The following is an 18,680-nucleotide window of genomic DNA, read 5'->3' as shown; positions in this document are numbered from 1 at the left end:
ACCTCATGGCAAAGAACTCTCTGAAGATCTGAAAAAAAGAATTGTTGGTCTACATAAAGATGGCCTGGGCTATAAGAAGATTGCCAAGACCCTGAAACTGAGCTGCAGCACGGTGGCCAAGACCATACAGCGGTTTAACTGGACAGGTTCCACTCAGAACAGGCCTCGCCATGGTCGACCAAAGAAGTTGAGTGCACGTGCTCAGCGTCATATCCAGAGGTTGTCTTTGGGAAATAGACGTATGAGTGCTGCCAGCATTGCTGCAGAGGTTGAAGGGGTGGGGGGTCAGCCTGTCAGTGCTCAGACCATACGCCGCACACTGCATCAAATTGGTCTGCATGGCTGTCGTCCCAGAAGGAAGCCTCTTCTAAAGATGATGCACAAGAAAGCCCGCAAACAGTTTGCTGAAGACAAGCAGACTAAGGACATGGATTACTGGAACCATGTCCTGTGGTCTGATGAGACCAAGATAAACTTATTTGGTTCAGATGGTGTCAAGCGTGTGTGGCGGCAACCAGGTGAGGAGTACAAAGACAAGTGTGTCTTGCCTACAGTCAAGCATGGTGGTGGGACTGTCATGGTCTGGGGCTGCATGAGTGCTGCCGGCACTGGGGAGCTACAGTTCATTGAGGGAACCATTGAATGCCAACATGTACTGTGACATACTGAAGCAGACCATGATCCCCTCCCTTCGGAGACTGGGCCGCAGGGCAGTATTCCAACATGATAACGGCCCCAAACACACCTCCAAGACGACCACTGCCTTGCTAAAGAAGCTGAGGGTAAAGGTGATGGACTGGCCAAGCATGTCTCCAGACCTAAACCCTATTGAGCATCTGTGGGGCATCCTCAAACGGAAGGTGGAGGAGTGCAAGGTCTCTAACATCCACCAGCTCCGTGATGTCGTCATGGAGGAGTGGAAGAGGACTCCAGTGGCAACCTGTGAAGCTCTGGTGAACTCCATGCCCAAGAGGGTTAAGGCAGTGCTGGAAAATGGTGGCCACACAAAATATTGACACTTTGGGCCCAATTTGGACATTTTCACTTAGGGGTGTACTCACTTTTGTTGCCAGCGGTTTAGACATTAATGGCTGTGTGTTGAGTTATTTTGAGGGGACAGCAAATTTACACTGTTATACAAGCTGTTCACTCACTACTTTACATTGTAGCAAAGTGTAATTTCTTCAGTGTTGTCACATGCAAAGATATACTCAAATATTTACAAAAATGTGAGGGGTGTACTCACTTTTGTGATATACTGTATATAAAACTCATCCAAAAAAAACGTCCCTTTTTCAGGACCCTGTCTTTCAAAGACAATTCGTAAAAATCCAAATAACTTCACAGATCTTCATTGTAAAGGGTTTAAACACCGTTTCCCATGCTTGTTCAATGAACCATAAACAATTAATGAACATGCACGTGTGGAACGGTCGTTAAGACACTAACAGCTTACAGGCGGTAAGCAATTAGAGATAGAGATACTCTGAATGATCGGCTATGAAAAGCCAACTGACATTTACTCCTGAGGTGTTGACCTGTTGCACCATCGACAATCACTGTGATTATTATTATTTGACCCTGCTGGTCATCTATGAACATCTTGGCCATGTTCTGTTATAATCTCCACCCGGCACAGCCAGAAGAGGTCTGGGCACCCCTCATAGCCTGTTTCCTCTCTAGGTTTCTTCCTAGGTTCTGGCCTTTCTAGGGAGTTTTTCCTAGCCACCGTTCTTCTACACCTGCATTGCTTGCTGTTTGGGGTTTTAGGCTGGGTTTCTGTACAGCACTTTGAGATATCAGCTGATGTAAGAAGGGCTTTATAAATACATTTGAATTAAGGTCAGTTATGAAAACTTACGACACTGAAGAGGCCTTTCTACTGACTATGAAAAACACCAAAAGAAAGATGCCCAGGGTCCCTGCTCATCTGCGTGAACGTGCCTTAGGCACGCTGCAAAGAGGCATGAGGACTGCAGATGTGGCCAGGGCAATACATTGCAATGTCCGTACTGTGAGACGCCTAAGACATTGCTACAGGGAGACAGGACGGACAGCTGATCGTCCTCGCAGTGGCAGACCACGTGTAACAACACCTGCACAGGATCGGTACATCCGAACATCACACCATTTCTGTTAGTCACATGTCTGTGGAACTTGTTCAGTTTATGTCTCAGTTTTTGAATCTTGTTATGCTCATACAAATATTTACACATGTTAAGTTTGCTGAAAATAAACGCAGTTGACAGTGAGAGGACAATTATTTTTTTGCCGAGTTTATATGTCTGTTGATTTTATATGATGTGCCTGCATGTATAAGAGTGTGTGCAATGCACATGCATAAGAGTGCATGTGTTTGTCCGTTTAGGCCTGTATATACGTAAAGGTGAGTTCTGTCTGGTCTGGATGTGTTTTTCACTGGCTGCAGCACAAAGGTCTGTTTATGGTAGCAGTGTGTGTCAGCGTGTCAGAAAAACTGCCAGGGGAAATGAGGGAAAACACTAAACTAACAGAGCTGCCTTCAGAGAGAACACAGAGGGCCTTAACACACCTTCCCCCTGCAACACGGCGCACACTTGAACCTTTATACAACCCCCCCCGCCAGAAAGCACACACTCCAGACCTTCATACACGCAGCCCCTTAAAACCTGTCCTTAGAGCACACACTCCAGACCTCTATTCACTAACACTCCCCCCACAACACACACACACACACACTAAGACCTCAGAAAGCACATATTCATTCCCTTAATAGACTTCTTCCCCCTCCCTTCCTGTCCCACAGTGAGTCCCTACCCAGCCAGGCAGAGAGGAAACCCCCTGGATCACAGGAGCCGATTGTCCTGCACAACTCACAGAAACCAGAGTCAATTACGCAATTTTGAGAAACAAATTCCACATAAGCACTCCCAAGCGTGTGCATGGCAATGCGTGATGACGGCGTGCAGGTGTGAAAGAGCGCTTGGGGAACACCAAAGTAACAAATCTGAATGGAACAGGGGTTGTTCATCGATTTAAGAACAATATTAACCTTCATGCACAGGCATAAACACACAATATACAGTACCAGTCAAAAGTTTGGACACACCTACACATTCAAGGGTTTTTCTTTATTTTTACTATTTTCTACATTGAAGAATAATAGTGAAGACATGAAAAATATGAAATAACACACATGGAATCATTTAGTAACCCAAAAGTGTTCAACAAATCCAAATATATTTTATATTTGAGATTCTTCAAAGTAACCACCCTTTGCCTTGATGACAGCTTTGCACACTCTTGGCATTCTCTCAACCAGCTTCACCTGAAATGCTTTTCGAACAGTCTTGAAGGAGTTCCCACAAATGCTGAGCACTTGTTGGCTGCTTTTCCTTCACTCTGCGGTCCAACTCATCCAAAACCATCTCAATTGGGTTGAGGTCGGGGGATTGTGGAGGCCAGATCATCTGATGCAGCACTCGATCACGCTCCTTCTTGGTTAAATAGCCCTTACACAGCCTGGAGGTGTGTTGGGTCATCGTCCTGTTGAAAAACAAATGATAGTGCAACTAAGTGCAAACCAGACGGGATGGCGTATCGCTGCAGAATGCTATGGTAGCCATGCTTGTTAATATGCCTTGAATTCTAAATGACAGTGATACTGACAGTGTCACCAGCAAAGCACCCCCACACTATCACACCTCCTCCTCCATGCTTCATGGTGGGAACCACACATGCAGAGATCATCCGTTCACCTACTCTGCATCTCACAAAGACACGACGGCTGGAACCAAAAATCTCAAATTTGGACTCATCAGACCAAAGGACAGATTTCCACCGGTCTAATGTCCATTGCTTGTGTTTCTTGGCCCAAGCAAGTGTCTTCTTCTTATTGGTGTCCTTCGACCATGAAGGCCTGATTCACGCAGTCTCCTCTGAACAGTTGATGTTGAGATGTGTCTGTTACTTGAACTCTATGAAGCATTTATTTGGGCTGCAATTTCTGAGGCTGGTAACTAAAATGAACTTCCTCTGCAGCAGAGGTAACTATTGGTCTTCCTTTCCTGTGGCGGTCCTCATGAGAGCCAGTTTCATCATAGCGCTTGATGGTTTTGCAACTGCACTTGAAGAAACTTTCAAAGTTCTTGAAATGTTCCGCATTGACTGACCTTAATTTCTTAAAGTAATGATGGACTATCGTTTCTCTTTGCTTATTTGAGCTGTTCTTGCCATAATATGGACTTGGTCTTTTACCAAATAGGGCCATCTTCTGTATACCACCCCTGCTGTACCTTGTCACAACACAACTGATTGCCTCAAACGCATTAAGAAGGAAAGAAATTCCACAAATTAACTTTTAACAAGGCACACCTGTTAATTGAAATAAATTCCAGGTGACTTCCTCATGAAGCTGGTTGAGAGAATGCCAAGAGTGTGCAAAGCTGTCATCAAGGCAAATGGTGGCTACTTTGAAGAATCTCAAATATAAAATGCATTTTGATTTGTTTAACACTTATTTGGTTACTACATGATTCCATGTGTGTTATTTTATAGTTTTGGTGTCTTCACTATTATTCTACAATGTAGAAAATAGTAAAAATAAAGTGAGTAGGTGTGTCCAAACGTTTGACTGGTACTGTTTAAACACACAAAGATACACATTTATGAACCATACGCTCAGAAACCCAACCCTGACTTGTGCTGTGTTCATTCACTAGGAAACACTCTGGCTCTGTGATTCGGAATGAAAAGGCTTGTGTGTTATTTCATACACAGATGAGAGATGCATGAACTGAGAAATTCAAGCCACCTCTATAAGTCAGTTTAATGTGATGTTATTCATTAAAAACACCACGTTTAACAAACTCAAGAGGCAAGTCCAATCTTTGTCTCACAAAAGTATATTTGTCTGCTGTTTGTAAACAGAAGATGCTGCTGCACTGTTTGGATGGGCTCTTTTACCACTCATTTGTACACGTGCAGTAAAGTATTGACAACACAAAAGACCTGCCACTGTCATTAACCCTATCTGTCCCGAAACCACAGCAAAAATCTGCTTCAAAATCAGACTTTCCTTTATCTGCATGTCCAGCCCTTACATTTAGCCTCACGATGAAGTGTTTGGCCATTTTCTTTTCAGGATAACAAGTATAAACAAATTAATTTCACATAAAGAGTCACAATAAGAAAAATACGGTCAGACAAAGCAAAAATGTGATAAAAATGAATTTATATGAATGCTGAAAGTACAGAAATGGTTCACTCAGTGGGAAATGAATATCCAACTAGTCCGTGACAACTGTGTGGTGTTTGTGACAGAAACAATGTGAGCTTATTACAGTATTACAGACACTATGTCTTGGGATTTCCTATGATCTTCTATGTAGAAGAACCCCTTACCTTCTAATAACTATTGTGTAGCTTTAGAGCAAAACATGTTACATGTGCGTGTTCGTGAGAGATCTCAGCTTTGAGATATCTTTTAATAGTTTGCAGCTAAAACCATTCGGAGTCTACAGAGGTTTTTGTAAAAAGATCCAGCCCGGGCCCCTTCAGAATCCGCCCTTGTCTCACAAACAGCGCTCTAGCTCAGCCCCCATTAATCACACAGACTAATTGTTGGTCTAGACGAATTCAATAGTACAACCCAGAAGTCTGTAGCTCAAACACAATGTTTTAAAGGAGTTACAAGTCCAAAATGCGCCGGCGTCACGGTGAGACTAAAGAGTTACCAGCTAATTATGTTTCTGTGTTCACAAGTTATAGTGGATGTTTAGCAATAGTATCAACTAGGCCTACATGCAGATTTGGAAAGTCATAATTGTCAAATAGCCACATAAAACTCCTTGGTCTTCTTCTCAACATGTGAAAGACTATGTGCAAACTTGCACACTAGTAACATGATGGCTCAAAATATCACTATTCTATCACATTACATTAAAAACTCCACCGCAACATCACAAAGTACACTCTTTGCCGTTCTCCAAATGAGCCCTGCACTTCTTGCTTGGGTGGAGTCTGAAAAGCATAAGTCGCTAACTGCAAAGTGTGTGAATATATACCAGAGAGCAAGAGAGAGAATGCGAGAAAGAAAGTGTGTGGGAAGATTTTGTTTGCATTAAAAAAGAGTGTGTACTCTTTTGTAAGTGTTAATGTGTGTGTGTGTGTGTGTGTGTGTGTGTGTGTGTGTGTGTGTGTGTGTGTGTGTGTGTGTGTGTGTGTGTGTGTGTGTGTGTGTGTTGCAAGGCGGGACTCACTGTCTGTTGCTGTGCTGCCATTGGGCAAAGATCCCAGATCAACAACCAGGCCGTCCAGACAGACGTTCAGCTCGCCTCCAGCTACAAGTGAGCCTTTGTTCTCGGTCTGCAAGACCAGACTGAGCTGCAGATTCTCCACTGGAGGGAGAGGGGGAAGTGTGGGATGGAGGGAGGGAAAACGAAAGAGAAAGAAAATGAAGGATTTGGGAAAAGTAAGATAGATGATAAGAGATAGGTCACTGCTCTTCAATAACCTATCAACTGCGTATAGAAAACCAACGTTCTTTCTCTTTTTCTGACATGCTTGTAAAAAAAATAAAAGACTTCCACAATTGTAAACTTGATCTTGCAGTTCGGTAGAGGGTAACCCCAAATATTTTAAAGTAGATAGAATACTACAGTAGCATGAATGGGAGTCCTGCTAACTATCCATGGACAATGACCTATATAAAAATAAACTTTTATTGTCTTACTCTTGCCATCATGTGTACGCAGAGTGTCAAGCAGGTCAATGGTGGCAGTCCCCAGTAACTCCTTCCTCAAAGTGTGGCAGCTCCACAACTTAAGATCTAACCGGCTCTGAGGCGTCACATTCCTACACAAGTCATAATCAGATACACAGTCAAATAGGCCTACATTACACACACACACACACACACACACACACACACACACACACACACACACACACACACACACACACACACACACACACACACACACACACTAACAACAGAGTAAGTGAGGTTGAGATTAGGGGGGCTCACAGGGTGAGGTCCTCATTCCACTGTAGCTCAAGGTGTCCAGTACGTTTGCCCGTTTTCTTGGTTTCACTAGTCAGGCCATCTGCAGTCACCTCCACAAAAGAGCTGAGTCTGGAGCGGGTGGGCAGCTTGGGTGACTGAGGCTTTGCTGAGACCACTTGGTGAAGAAGAAAAAAATAAACAATTGTTGAACATATAGCAAAATACAAAAAAAGACTACTGTGGTACACCAACTCCGGCCAATCCCTAACCTACAGTTTGTAATACAAATACTTAGTACAGCTACTCTGGATTTGTAACTGTATGACAAGCAAACACTAAAATGCAAATGCCGCCCTCTAGCTGTCACAGGCAAACAGGGTGGTAGTTTAGGCACAGTGTACTTCTGTTCATAAATGTGTTGTTGATTGTTCCATATTAATGTGATGCTCACTTGGCCAGCGAAATGTCAAACCTTTTTGGCTACCGTGGCTATCCATGTCAAAATTAACATTGAACTGAATTACATATCCGCTCAGGAAAACGTGGGCCGAATAACTGTTAGGATACTGCTGAATCTTTTCAACAGGGAGGACAGACCTGAAATGTTCCAATTATTTAAAACTGTCAAGGTGAATTAAACTTGTTTAATTTGATCTTATACGAGTGGTGGAGTGAGTGATGGGTGACAGCATAGTAGTGCATGCAATATGAACTGAGGAAAAGAGAGAGGAAAGGGAGTAATAAAGTGCAGGGAGAACACATGGAAAAGTGGAATAACAATGGAGGCTGAAAAATGAAAGTGGGACAATAATAGCTTGGGGTGGTTCAGGTTGCCATGAGTTTAAGAGAAATGTACACAGACACAGGGAAGAGGATGAGTATTAGAGTAGGTTACAAGAGCAGGGGATAGATGAGAGGAATTAAAAGCTGCTTATACCTTTCAACGTCAACTGTGATTTCTCTGTGGTCTGGACATTGCCGGGTCTTGTCACATTGGCTGCTGCCATGACATCACAGCCCTGAGAAACACACAGGCACAATCTAAGAACACACATAACTGACATGACACAGAAAACTCTGAAATGAATCACACACTGCAATACAAAAAAATTGCTAGCTATCTATTTCCCCTGCGTAACCTCCTTTCCTACATACACTGTGGACCACAACATAACAGTGGAGGCTCCTCAGAGGAAGGGGAGGACTATCCTTCTCTGTGAATTTCATAAAAATAAAAATTGTATTGATAACATTGAAAAAGTTATCCTTTTTAGATAAAGCTCTAATAAATATATTCACATCACCAAATAATTGATTAAAACACATTGTTCTGCAATGAAGGTCTACAGTAGCCTCAGCAGCACTCTGTAGGGTAGCACCATGGTGTAGCCGGAGGACAGCAAGCTTCCGCCCTCCTCTTGGTATATTGGCTTCAATACAAAACCTAGGAGGCTCTTGGTTCTTACCGCCTTCCATAGACTTACACAACAGTAATTATGACAACTTCCGGTGGATGTCCTCCAACATATCAGAGCTCTATCAGAGCTCACATACAGCTGATGTGTTGTTCATTGAAGTCCACAAACGAAGGGAATAGGTGAGAGGAGGAGTGCATAGAGGCAAGAAGGAATACAACGTGGCTGCTATGAAAGTGAACTGTGTTTATGCGTGATATGGGGTGTATTCATTCCACCGATTCTGTTGAAAAACATTTCTCAAACGGAAGCAAACAAAGCAGGGATAAAAATACCAGAATTTGTCTCGTTTGCAACTGTTGGACTAATGATTACACCCTATATCAGCTAGATGCAGGCAAGTGTGTGCAAGGCGGTATTGAATGTATTTATTTATTTAACTAGGCAAGTCAGTTAAGAACAAATTCTTATTTTACAATGACGGCCTACCCCGGCCAAACCCTCCCTTAACCCGGGCGATGCTGGGACAATTGTGCACCGCCCTATGGGACTACCAATCATGGCCGGTTGTGATACAGCGGGATCGAACCAGGGTCTGTAGTGATGCCTCTAGCACTGAGACGCAGTGCCTTAGACCGCAGTGGTGTCGCTGTCTGTCATGTCAAATATTTATCTTGACCTGTGTGCACCTATGTTGTCAACTTTCATTCATAGGCTAGGATGTCGCAACCCCATGATGGGTATAGGGAAAATATGAGTATCAAATCAAATTTTATTTGTCACATGCGCCTAATACAACAGGGAATAGGTTTTGTCGTGCCCTCTTCATGACTGTCTTGGTGTGTTAAGACTAGGGTTGCAAAGGTCGGAAACTTTCCGGTTAATTTCCTGCATTTTTCAGGAAATTTTCCATGGGAAGTTAAGCCCGGGTCTTTGGGGAATTTTGCTTAAATTCATCAAAGTTAGCTTATAACAGTGAAGCTTATTTGTGACATATTTTGGTTAAACTATCCCCAATTCAATGGAATTGCAACCATCTGCATGCACAGTGCATTCTTTCATCACATGTACAGCTGATTCTCGAGATCTAATGAGATGCTATTGAGCCCACACTACTACACTGTCTGAGCCAAGGACTACAGGGTTTCTGGTAAGTTTTGATTACAATACTGGGTGGGGTGAATATATTTTACATGACATACATTATTTTTTGTTAACTAGTAAATAGTAGCCTACAGCAAAGTGTTTAAATAATTTCTAATTTGTTAACAATTTCTGCTAGTTAGTTTTTGCTACCATGTGGGTTTTAGCTTGCTTGAGCCTGCTAACTGAGGAGTGTTAATTCACCCGTTTCCATACGTTTAATTTAAAAAAAAATCTTACAAAGGAGTTGTTTAATCTAACTGCACATGGAATTGTATGAGTTGTTTTTACTCATTTTTTACCTCATCTTTACAGGAAAATTCCAGGGCACTATCTGATGTGTGGAGACATTTCACTGCTGCTAATGTAGAAGGAAAAGCTGTGTACATTTGCAAATACTGTGCAAAATCATATGTGAAGAATGCAACAAAGATGCAGAATCATCTGGCCAAGTGCATAAAGTTCCCTCGGTACTCACAACAAGCAACCTCTGACAAAAGTCCCTTTACTTCTATTTGAGGTGAAAATGATGAATCAGACACCTTATCGATAGCAACAGCTCAAGGTCCTCCTGGAATCAGAAGTTTTTTTTTACTCAATGGCGGAACATAGTCAGAGAAATGCTGATGAATGTCTTGCTCAAGCTGCATATGCAACTGGTTCACCTCTGATGCTCACAGGCAATGTGTATTGGAAGTAGAGGTCGACCGATTAATCGGAATGGCCGATTAATTAGGGCCGATTTCAAGTTTTCATAACAATCGGAAATTGGTATTTTTGGACACCGATTTGGGCGTTCTTTTTTTTTTTTTTTTTTTACACCTTTATTTAACTAGGCAAGTCAGTTAAGAACATATTCTTATTTTCAATGACGGCCTAGGAACGGTGGATTAAGTGCCTTGTAAGAAGCCAAGGTAAGTTGCTAGCTAGCATTAAACTTATCTAATGAAAACAATCAATCAATCATAATAACTAGTTAACTACACATGGCTGATGATATTACTAGTTTATCTAGCGTGTCCTGCGTTGCATATAATCGATGCGGTGCGCATTCGCGAAAAAGGACTGTCGTTGCTCCAACGTGTACCTAACCATAAACATCAATGCCTTTCTTAAAATCAATACACAATGCCTGCTAACATTAATTTATTTTAACTGGGGGAAATGTGTCACTTCTCTTGCAACAGAGTCAGGGTATATGCAGCAGTTTGGGCCGCCTGGCTCGTTGCGAACTGTGTGAATACCATTTCTTCCTAACAAAGACAGCCAACTTCGCCAAACGGGGGATGATTTAACAAAAGCGCATTTGCGAAAAAAGCACAATCGTTGCACGACTGTACCTAACCATAAACATCAATGCCTTTCTTAAAATCAATACACAGAAGTATATATTTCTAAACCTGCATATTTAGCTAAAGGAAATCTAGGTTAGCAGGCAATATTAACCAGGTGAAATTGTGTTACTTCTCTTGCGTTCATTCCACACAGAGTCAGTGTATATGCAACAGTTTGGGCCGCCTGGCTCATTGCGAACTAATTTGCCAGAATTTTACGTAATTATGACATAACATTGAAGGTTGTGCAATGTAACAGGAATATTTAGACTTATGGATGCCACCCGTTAGATGAAATACGGAACGGTTCCGTTTTTCACTGAAAGAATAAACATTTTGTTTTCGAGATGATAGTTTCCGGATTCGACCATATTAATGACCTAAAGCTCGTATTTCTGTGTGTTATTATGTTATAATTAAGTCTATGATTTAATAGAGCAGTCTGACTGAGCGATGGTAGGCACCAGCAGGCTCGTAAGTATTCATTCAAACAGCAATATTGTGCGTTTTGCCAGCAGCTCTTCGCAATGCTTCAAGCATTGCGCTGTTTATGACTTCAAGCCTATCAACTCCCGAGGTTAGGCTGGTGTAACCGATGTGAAATGGCTAGCTAGTTAGTGGGGTGCGCGCTAATAGCGTTTCAAACGTCACTCGCTCTGAGACTTGGAGTAGTTGTTCCCCTTGCTCTGCAAGGGCCGCGGCTTTTGTGGAGCAATGGGTAACGCTGCTTCGAGGGTGGCTGTTGTCAATGTGAGAGACGGAAGCTATACATTTACACTGGCAATACTAAAGTGCCTATAAGAACATCCAATAGTCAAAGGTATATGAAATACAAATAGTATAGAGAGAAATAGTCCTATAATTCCTATAATAACTACAACCTAAAACTTCTTACCTGGGAATATTGAAGACTCATGTAAAAAGGAACCACCAGCTTTCATATGTTCTCATGTTCTAAGCAAGGAACTTAAACGTTAGCTTTCTTACATGGCACATATTGCACTTTTACTTTCTTCTCCAACACTTTGTTTTTGCATTATTTAAACCAAATTGAACATGTTTCATCGTTTATTTGAGGCTAAATTGATTTTATTGATGTATTATATTAAGTTAAAATAAAAGTGTTCATTGTTCATTCAGTATTGTTGTAATTGTCATTATTACAAATAAATACATATTTATGAATGTTGCTGAATGTTCTTCGCCCAGCATACACCCCTCCAACCAGACATACTTTATCTACTAATTTGCTGGATGCAGAGTTCAACAGAGTTCAAGTGAAGGTCAAGCAAATCATAGAGAAAGCAGACTGTATTGCAATCATCTCTGATGGGTGGTTGAATGTTCATGGGCAAGGAATAATTAACTACATCATCGCCACCCCTCAACCAGTATTCTAAAAGAGCACGGACACAAGGGACAACAGACACACCGGTCTCTACATTGCAGATGAGCTGAGTCATCAATGACCTTGGACCACAGAAGATGTTTGCACTGGTGACAGACAATTCTGCAAACATGAAGGCTGCTTGGTCTAAAGTGGAGGCGTTCTACCCTCACATCACACCCATTGTCTGTGCTGCTCATGCATTGAATCTGCTCATCAAGGACATCATGGCACTGAAAACAATGGATACACTCTACAAGAGAGCCAAGGAAATGGTTATCAAGTTATAGCAGCAACCTACATCACCAAGCAAAGTGAGAAGAATAAGAGCACCACATTGAAGCTGCCCAGCAACACCCGTTGGGATGGTGTGTCATCATGTTTGACAGTCTCCTGGAAGGGAAGGAGTCTCTCCAAGAAATGGCCATATCAGTCTGCCAATATGGACAGCCCCATCAAGAGGATCCTCCTGGATGATGGATTTTGGGAGAGTGGTAAGCAGCCTGAAACCTATAGCAGTAGCCATTGCACGGATTGCGGGAGACAATGCCATCCTGTCTGATGTTCAGACTCTGCTTGCAGATGTAAGAGAAGAAATCCGTACTGCCCTGCCCACTTCACTGTTGCTCCAAGCAGAGGAAACTGCAGTTCTGAAATACATAAAAAAGCGTGAAGACTTCTGCCTGAAGCTCATACACGCCGCAGCGTACATGTTGGATCCCAAGTATGCTGGCAAGAGCATCCTGTCTGGTGCAGAGATCAACAAGTCCTATGGTGTCATCACTACCATGTCTCGCCACCTTGGCCTGGATGACGGGAAGGTTCTTGGCAGTCTGGCGATGTACACTTCCAAGTAAGGGCTTTGGGATGGAGATGCAATATGGCAGTCGTGCCAACATATCTCATCAGCAACCTGGTGGAAGGGACTTTGTGGATCTGAGGCTCTTTCCCCTGTTGCCTTCATCATCCTCCAAATCCCACCAACATCAGCCGCCTCAGAGCGCAAAATGTCCTTGTTTGGGAACACACACACCAAAGCACGCAACAGGCTGACCAATACAAGGGTTGAAAAATTGGTGGCCATCCGGGCAAATTTGAAGCTTTTTGAGCCTGACAATAAGCCATCCTCAACAAGGTTGGAAAGTGACAGTGAAGATGAGGCCTCAGAGTCTGATGTTCAAGAAGTGGACATTTAGGAGGTCCAGGGAGAAGACATGGACGCCTGAGAGGAAGACAACCAAAGCTTTAGCTTCTAGACTATCATTTTACAGATTCTGGGAGATGCGATGGATCATTGGGGATGATACAATATTCCCTTTCTTTTGTTGTTCAGTGAAATCATCCCATATGAAGAGTCAACTAATTTAAGTTCAATTTGTAACTAAATAGTTTTTTATTTCTATTGGAAGGATTTAATTATTTGCAATTATGTCTACTTATGATTTTTAAATTTAACCTTTATTTACAGTTGAAGTCAGAAGTTTACATACACCTTAGCCAACTACATTTAAACTCATTTTTTTCACAATTCCTGACATTTAAATCCTAGTGAAAATTCCCTGTTTTAGGTCAGTTAGGATCACCACTTTATTTTAAGAATGTGAAATGTCAGAATAATAGTAGAGAGAATGATTTATTTCAGCTTTTATTTCTTTCATCACATTCCCAGTGGGTCAGAAGTTTACAATCACTCAATTAGCATTTGGTAGCATTGCCTTTAAATTGTTTAACTTGGGTCAAATGTTTTGGGTTGCCTTCAAAAGGTTTCCCACAATAAGTTGGGTGAATTTTGGCCCATTTCTCCTGACAGAGCTGGTGTAACTGAGTCAGGTTTGTAGGTCTCCTTGCTCGCACACACTTTAACAGTTCTGTCCACAAATTTACTATGGGATTGAGGTCAGGGATTTGTGATGGCCACTCCAATAGCTTGTGGTAGCATTCGGAATTTTGGATGAAAAGCGTGCCCAAATTAAACTGCCTGCTACTCAGGCCCAGAAGCTAGGATATGCATATAATTAGTAGATTTGGATAGAAAACTCTAAAGTTTCCAAAACTGTTAAAATAACGTCTGTGAGTATAACAGAACTGATATGGCAGGCGAAAACCTGAGGAAAATGCAACCAGGAAGTACTATTATTTGAAAGGCTGTTTTTCCATTGAAAGCCTATCCACCATACAAAGACTTAGGACCCAGTTCACGATATCTATGGCTTCCTCTACATGTGGACAGTCTTTAGGCATTGTTTCAGGCTTTTACTCTGAAAAATGAGGGAGATACAGCACTTTCAATGAGAGGCCAGTGGAAATTTCAAGACATGAGTCCTGCACGTGATCAGGAACGCGCCTTTCTTGTTTCTCCTTTTCTATTGACGAAGCTTTGGTCCGTTTGAAATTTTATTGATTATTTATGACAAAAACAACCTGAGGATTGATTTTAAACATCGTTTGACATGTTTCTACTAACCTTTATTGTACTTTAACTTTTCGTCTTGATGTTGAGAGCGCGCATTGTGCCTTTGGATTTCTGAACTAAACGCACCAACAAAATGGAGGTATTTGGACATAAAGATTAACTTTATCGAACAAAACGAACATTTGTTGTCTAATATGGAGACCTGAGAGTGCCATCAGATGAAGATCATCAAAGGTAAGTGATTAATTTTATCGCTATTTCTGACTTTTGTGACACCTCTCCTTGGTTGGAAAATGGCTATATGGTTTTCTGTCGCTAGGCGCTGACCTAACATAATCGCATGGTGTGCTTTTGCCGTAAAGCCTTTTTGAAATCGGACACAGCGGTTGCATTAAGGAGAAGTTTATCTTTAATCGTATGTTAAACACTTGTATCTTAGATCAATGTTTATGATGAGTATTTCTGTAATTTGATGTGGCTCTCTGCACTTTCACCGGATGTTTGTTTGAGACAATGCATTTCTGAACATAACGCGCCAATTTCAAATGATGTTTTTGGACATAAAGATGAACTTTATCGAACAAAACACACATTTATTGTCTAACATGGAGTCCTGGGAGTGCCATCTGATGAAGATCAAAGGTTAGTGATTAATTTAATCGCTATTTCTGACCTTTGTGAGCCCTCTTCTTGGCTGGAAAATGGCTGTATGGTTTTCTGTGACTAGGCGCTGACCTAACATAATCGCATGGTGTGCTTTCGTAGTAAAGCCTTTTTGAAATCGGACACTGTGGTTGGATTTACAAGAAGTTTATCTTTAAAATGGTGTATAATACTTGTATGTTTGAGGAATTTTAATTATGGGATTTCTGTTGTTTTGAATTTGGCGTCCTGTCACTGGCTGTTATCGAGGTGGGACCAGAGAGGTTAAGCCGTTTTGCCACAACTTTGGAAGTATGCTTGGGGTCATTGTCCATTTGAAAGACCCATTTGCGACCAAGCTTTAACTTCCTGACTGATGTCTTGAGATTTTGCTTCAATATATCCACATAATTTTCCATCCTCATGATGCCATCTATTTTGTGAAGTGCACCAGTCCCTCCTGCAGCAAAGCACCCCCACAACATGATGCTGCCACCCCCGTGCTTCACGGATGGGAGGTGTTCTTCGGCCCCCTTTTTCCTCCAAACATAAATGGTCATTATGGCCAAACAGTTCTATTTTTGTTTCATCAGACCAGAGGACATTTCTCCAAAAAAGTACAATCTTTGTCCCCATGTGCAGTTGCAAACCATAGTCTGGCTTTTGTATGGCAGTCTTGGAGCAGTGGCTTCTTCCTTGCTGAGCGGCCTTTCAGGTTATGTCGATATAGGACTTGTTTTACTGTGGATATACACTGCTCAAAAAAATAAAGGGAACACTAAAATAACACATCCTAGATCTGAATGAATGAAAAATTCTTATTAAATACTTTTTTCTTTACATAGTTGAATGTGCTGACAACAAAATCACACAAAAATTACCAATGGAAATCAAATTTATCAACCCATGGATGTCTGGATTTGGAGTCACACTCAAAACTAAAGTGGAAAACCCCACTACAGGCTGATCCAACTTTGATGTAATGTCCTTAAAACAAGTCAAAATGAGGCTCAGTAGTGTGTGTGGCCTCCACGTGCCTGTATGACCTCCCTACAACGCCTGGGCATGCTCCTGATGAGGTGGCGGATGGTCTCCTGAGGCATCTCCTCCCAGACCTGGACTTAAGCATCCGCCAACTCCTGGACAGTCTGTGGTGCAACGTGGCGTTGGTGGATGGAGCGAGACATGATGTCCCAGATGTGCTCAATTGGATTCAGGTCTGGGGAACGGGCGGGCCAGTCCATAGCATCAATGCCTTCCTCTTGCAGGAACTGCTGACACACTCCAGCCACATGAGGTTTAGCATTGTCTTACATTAGGAGGAACCCAGGGCCAACCACACGAGCATATGGTCTAACAAGGGGTCTGAGGATCTCATCTCGGTACCTAATGGCAGTCAGGCTACCTCTGGCGAGCACATGGAGGGCTGTGCGGCCCCCCAAAGAAATGCCACCCCACACCATGACTGACCCACCGCCAAACCGGTCATGCTGGAGGATGTTGCAGGCAGCAGAACATTCTCCACGGCGTCTCCAGACTCTGTCACGTCTGTCACATGTGCTCAGTGTTAACCTGCTTTCATCTGTGAAGAGCACAGGGCGCCAGTGGCGAATTTGCCAATCTTGGTGTTCTCTGGCAAATGCCAAACGTCCTGCACGGTGTTGGGCTGTAAGCACAACCCCCACCTGTGGACGTCGGGCCCTCATACCACCCTCATGGAGTCTGTTTCTGACCGTTTGAGCAGACACATGCACATTTGTGGCCTGCTGGAGGTCATTTTGCAGGGCTCTGGCAGTGCTCCTCCTGCTCAAAGGCGGAGGTAGCGGTCCTGCTGCTGGGTTGTTGCCCTCCTACGGCCTCCTCCACGTCTCCTGATGTACTGGCCTGTCTCCTGGTAGCGCCTCCATGCTCTGGACACTATGCTGACAGACACAGCAAACCTTCTTGCCACAGCTTGCATTGATGTGCCATCCTGGATGAGCTGCACTACCTGAGCCACTTGTGTGGGTTGTAGACTCCGTCTCATGCTACCACTAGAGTGAAAGCACCGCCAGCATTTAAAAGTGACCAAAACATCAGCCAGGAAGCATAGGAACTGAGAAGTGGTCTGTGGTCACCACCTGCAGAACCACTCCTTTATTGGGGGTGTCTTGCTAATTGCCTATAATTTCCACCTGTTGTCTATTCCATTTGCACAACAGCATGTGAAATGTATTGTCAATCAGTGTTGCTTCCTAAGTGGACAGTTTGATTTCACAGAAGTGTGATTGACTTGGCGTTACATTGTGTTGTTTAAGTGTTCCCTTTATTTTTTTGAGCAGTGTCGATACTTTGTACCTGTTTCCTCCAGCATCTTCACAAGGTCCTTGTTGTTCTGGGATTGATTTGCACTTTTCGCACCAAAGTACATTCATCTCTAGGAGACAGAACGCGTCTCCTTCCTGGTCGGTATGACGGCTGCATGGTCCCATGCTATTTATACTTGCGTACTATTGTTTGTACAGATGAACGTGGTACCTTCAGGCATTTGGAAATTGCTCCCAAGGATGAACCAGACTTGTGGAGGTCTTGGCTGATTTCTTTTGATTTTCCCATGATGTCAAGCAAAGAGGCACTGGGTTTGAAGGTAGGCCTTGAAATACATCCACAGGTACACCTCCAATTGACTCAAATGATGTCAATTAGCCTATCAAAAGCTTATAGAGCCATGACATTTTCTGGAATTTTCCAAGCTGTTTAAAGGCACAGTCAACTTAGTGTATGTAAACTTCTGACCCACTGGAATTGTGATACAATGAATTATAAGTGAAATAATCTGTCTGTAAACAATTGTTGGAAAAATGTATTGTGTCATGCACAAAGTAGATGTCCTAACCGATTATCCAAAACTATAGTTTGTTAACAAGAAATTTGTGGAGTGGTTGAAAAACAAGTTTTAATGACTCCAACCTAAGTGTATATAAACTTCCGACTTCAACTGTAACTAGGCAAGTCAGTTAAGAACAAATTCTTATTTAAAATGACGGCCTAGGAACAGTGTGTTAACTGCCTTGTTCAGGGGCAGAACGGACTTTTACCTTGTCAGCTCGGGGGATTCGATCTAGCAACATTTCGGTTACTGGCTCAACGCTATAACCACTAGGCTACCTTCCACCCCCCAAAAGGTAAAAGGTTTGTTTGTCTCTCCATATTATATGGTAAATATATCCAATGCAGAAAACATCTACATTTAAATGGTATTAATATTAATTTGCATATATTTCCGTTAATTCCCACAGAAAGCTTCCACCTCCCCAAAATTTGCAAACCTAGTTTGGACCATGATAGTTTGGTGGTGATTTGGACACCAAGGAACTTGAAG

The 18,680-nt window shown here is 42.5% G+C and overlaps 1 protein-coding gene across 1 annotated transcript in view; it reads right to left on the bottom strand.

The window, feature by feature from the left end:
• wwp2 (WW domain containing E3 ubiquitin protein ligase 2) overlaps positions 1 to 18,680 on the bottom strand; it is a 49,762-nt gene that overhangs the window by 26,799 nt on the left and 4,283 nt on the right. The window contains exons 2-5 of the mRNA XM_039001104.1: positions 7,923 to 8,004; positions 7,007 to 7,160; positions 6,713 to 6,834; positions 6,240 to 6,377 (exon numbers count right to left, since the gene is read on the bottom strand). Of these exons, the coding sequence (XP_038857032.1) occupies positions 6,240 to 6,377; positions 6,713 to 6,834; positions 7,007 to 7,160; positions 7,923 to 7,992 (484 nt within the window). The 5' untranslated portion in view covers positions 7,993 to 8,004. The remainder of the gene's footprint in view (positions 1 to 6,239; positions 6,378 to 6,712; positions 6,835 to 7,006; positions 7,161 to 7,922; positions 8,005 to 18,680) is intronic.

Source organism: Salvelinus namaycush, chromosome 9, assembly GCF_016432855.1.
Source record: "Salvelinus namaycush isolate Seneca chromosome 9, SaNama_1.0, whole genome shotgun sequence".
NCBI lineage: Eukaryota > Metazoa > Chordata > Actinopteri > Salmoniformes > Salmonidae > Salvelinus > Salvelinus namaycush.
The sequence above is the reverse complement of the archived record's forward strand: the minus strand, read 5'-3'. Positions and strand labels throughout refer to the sequence as shown.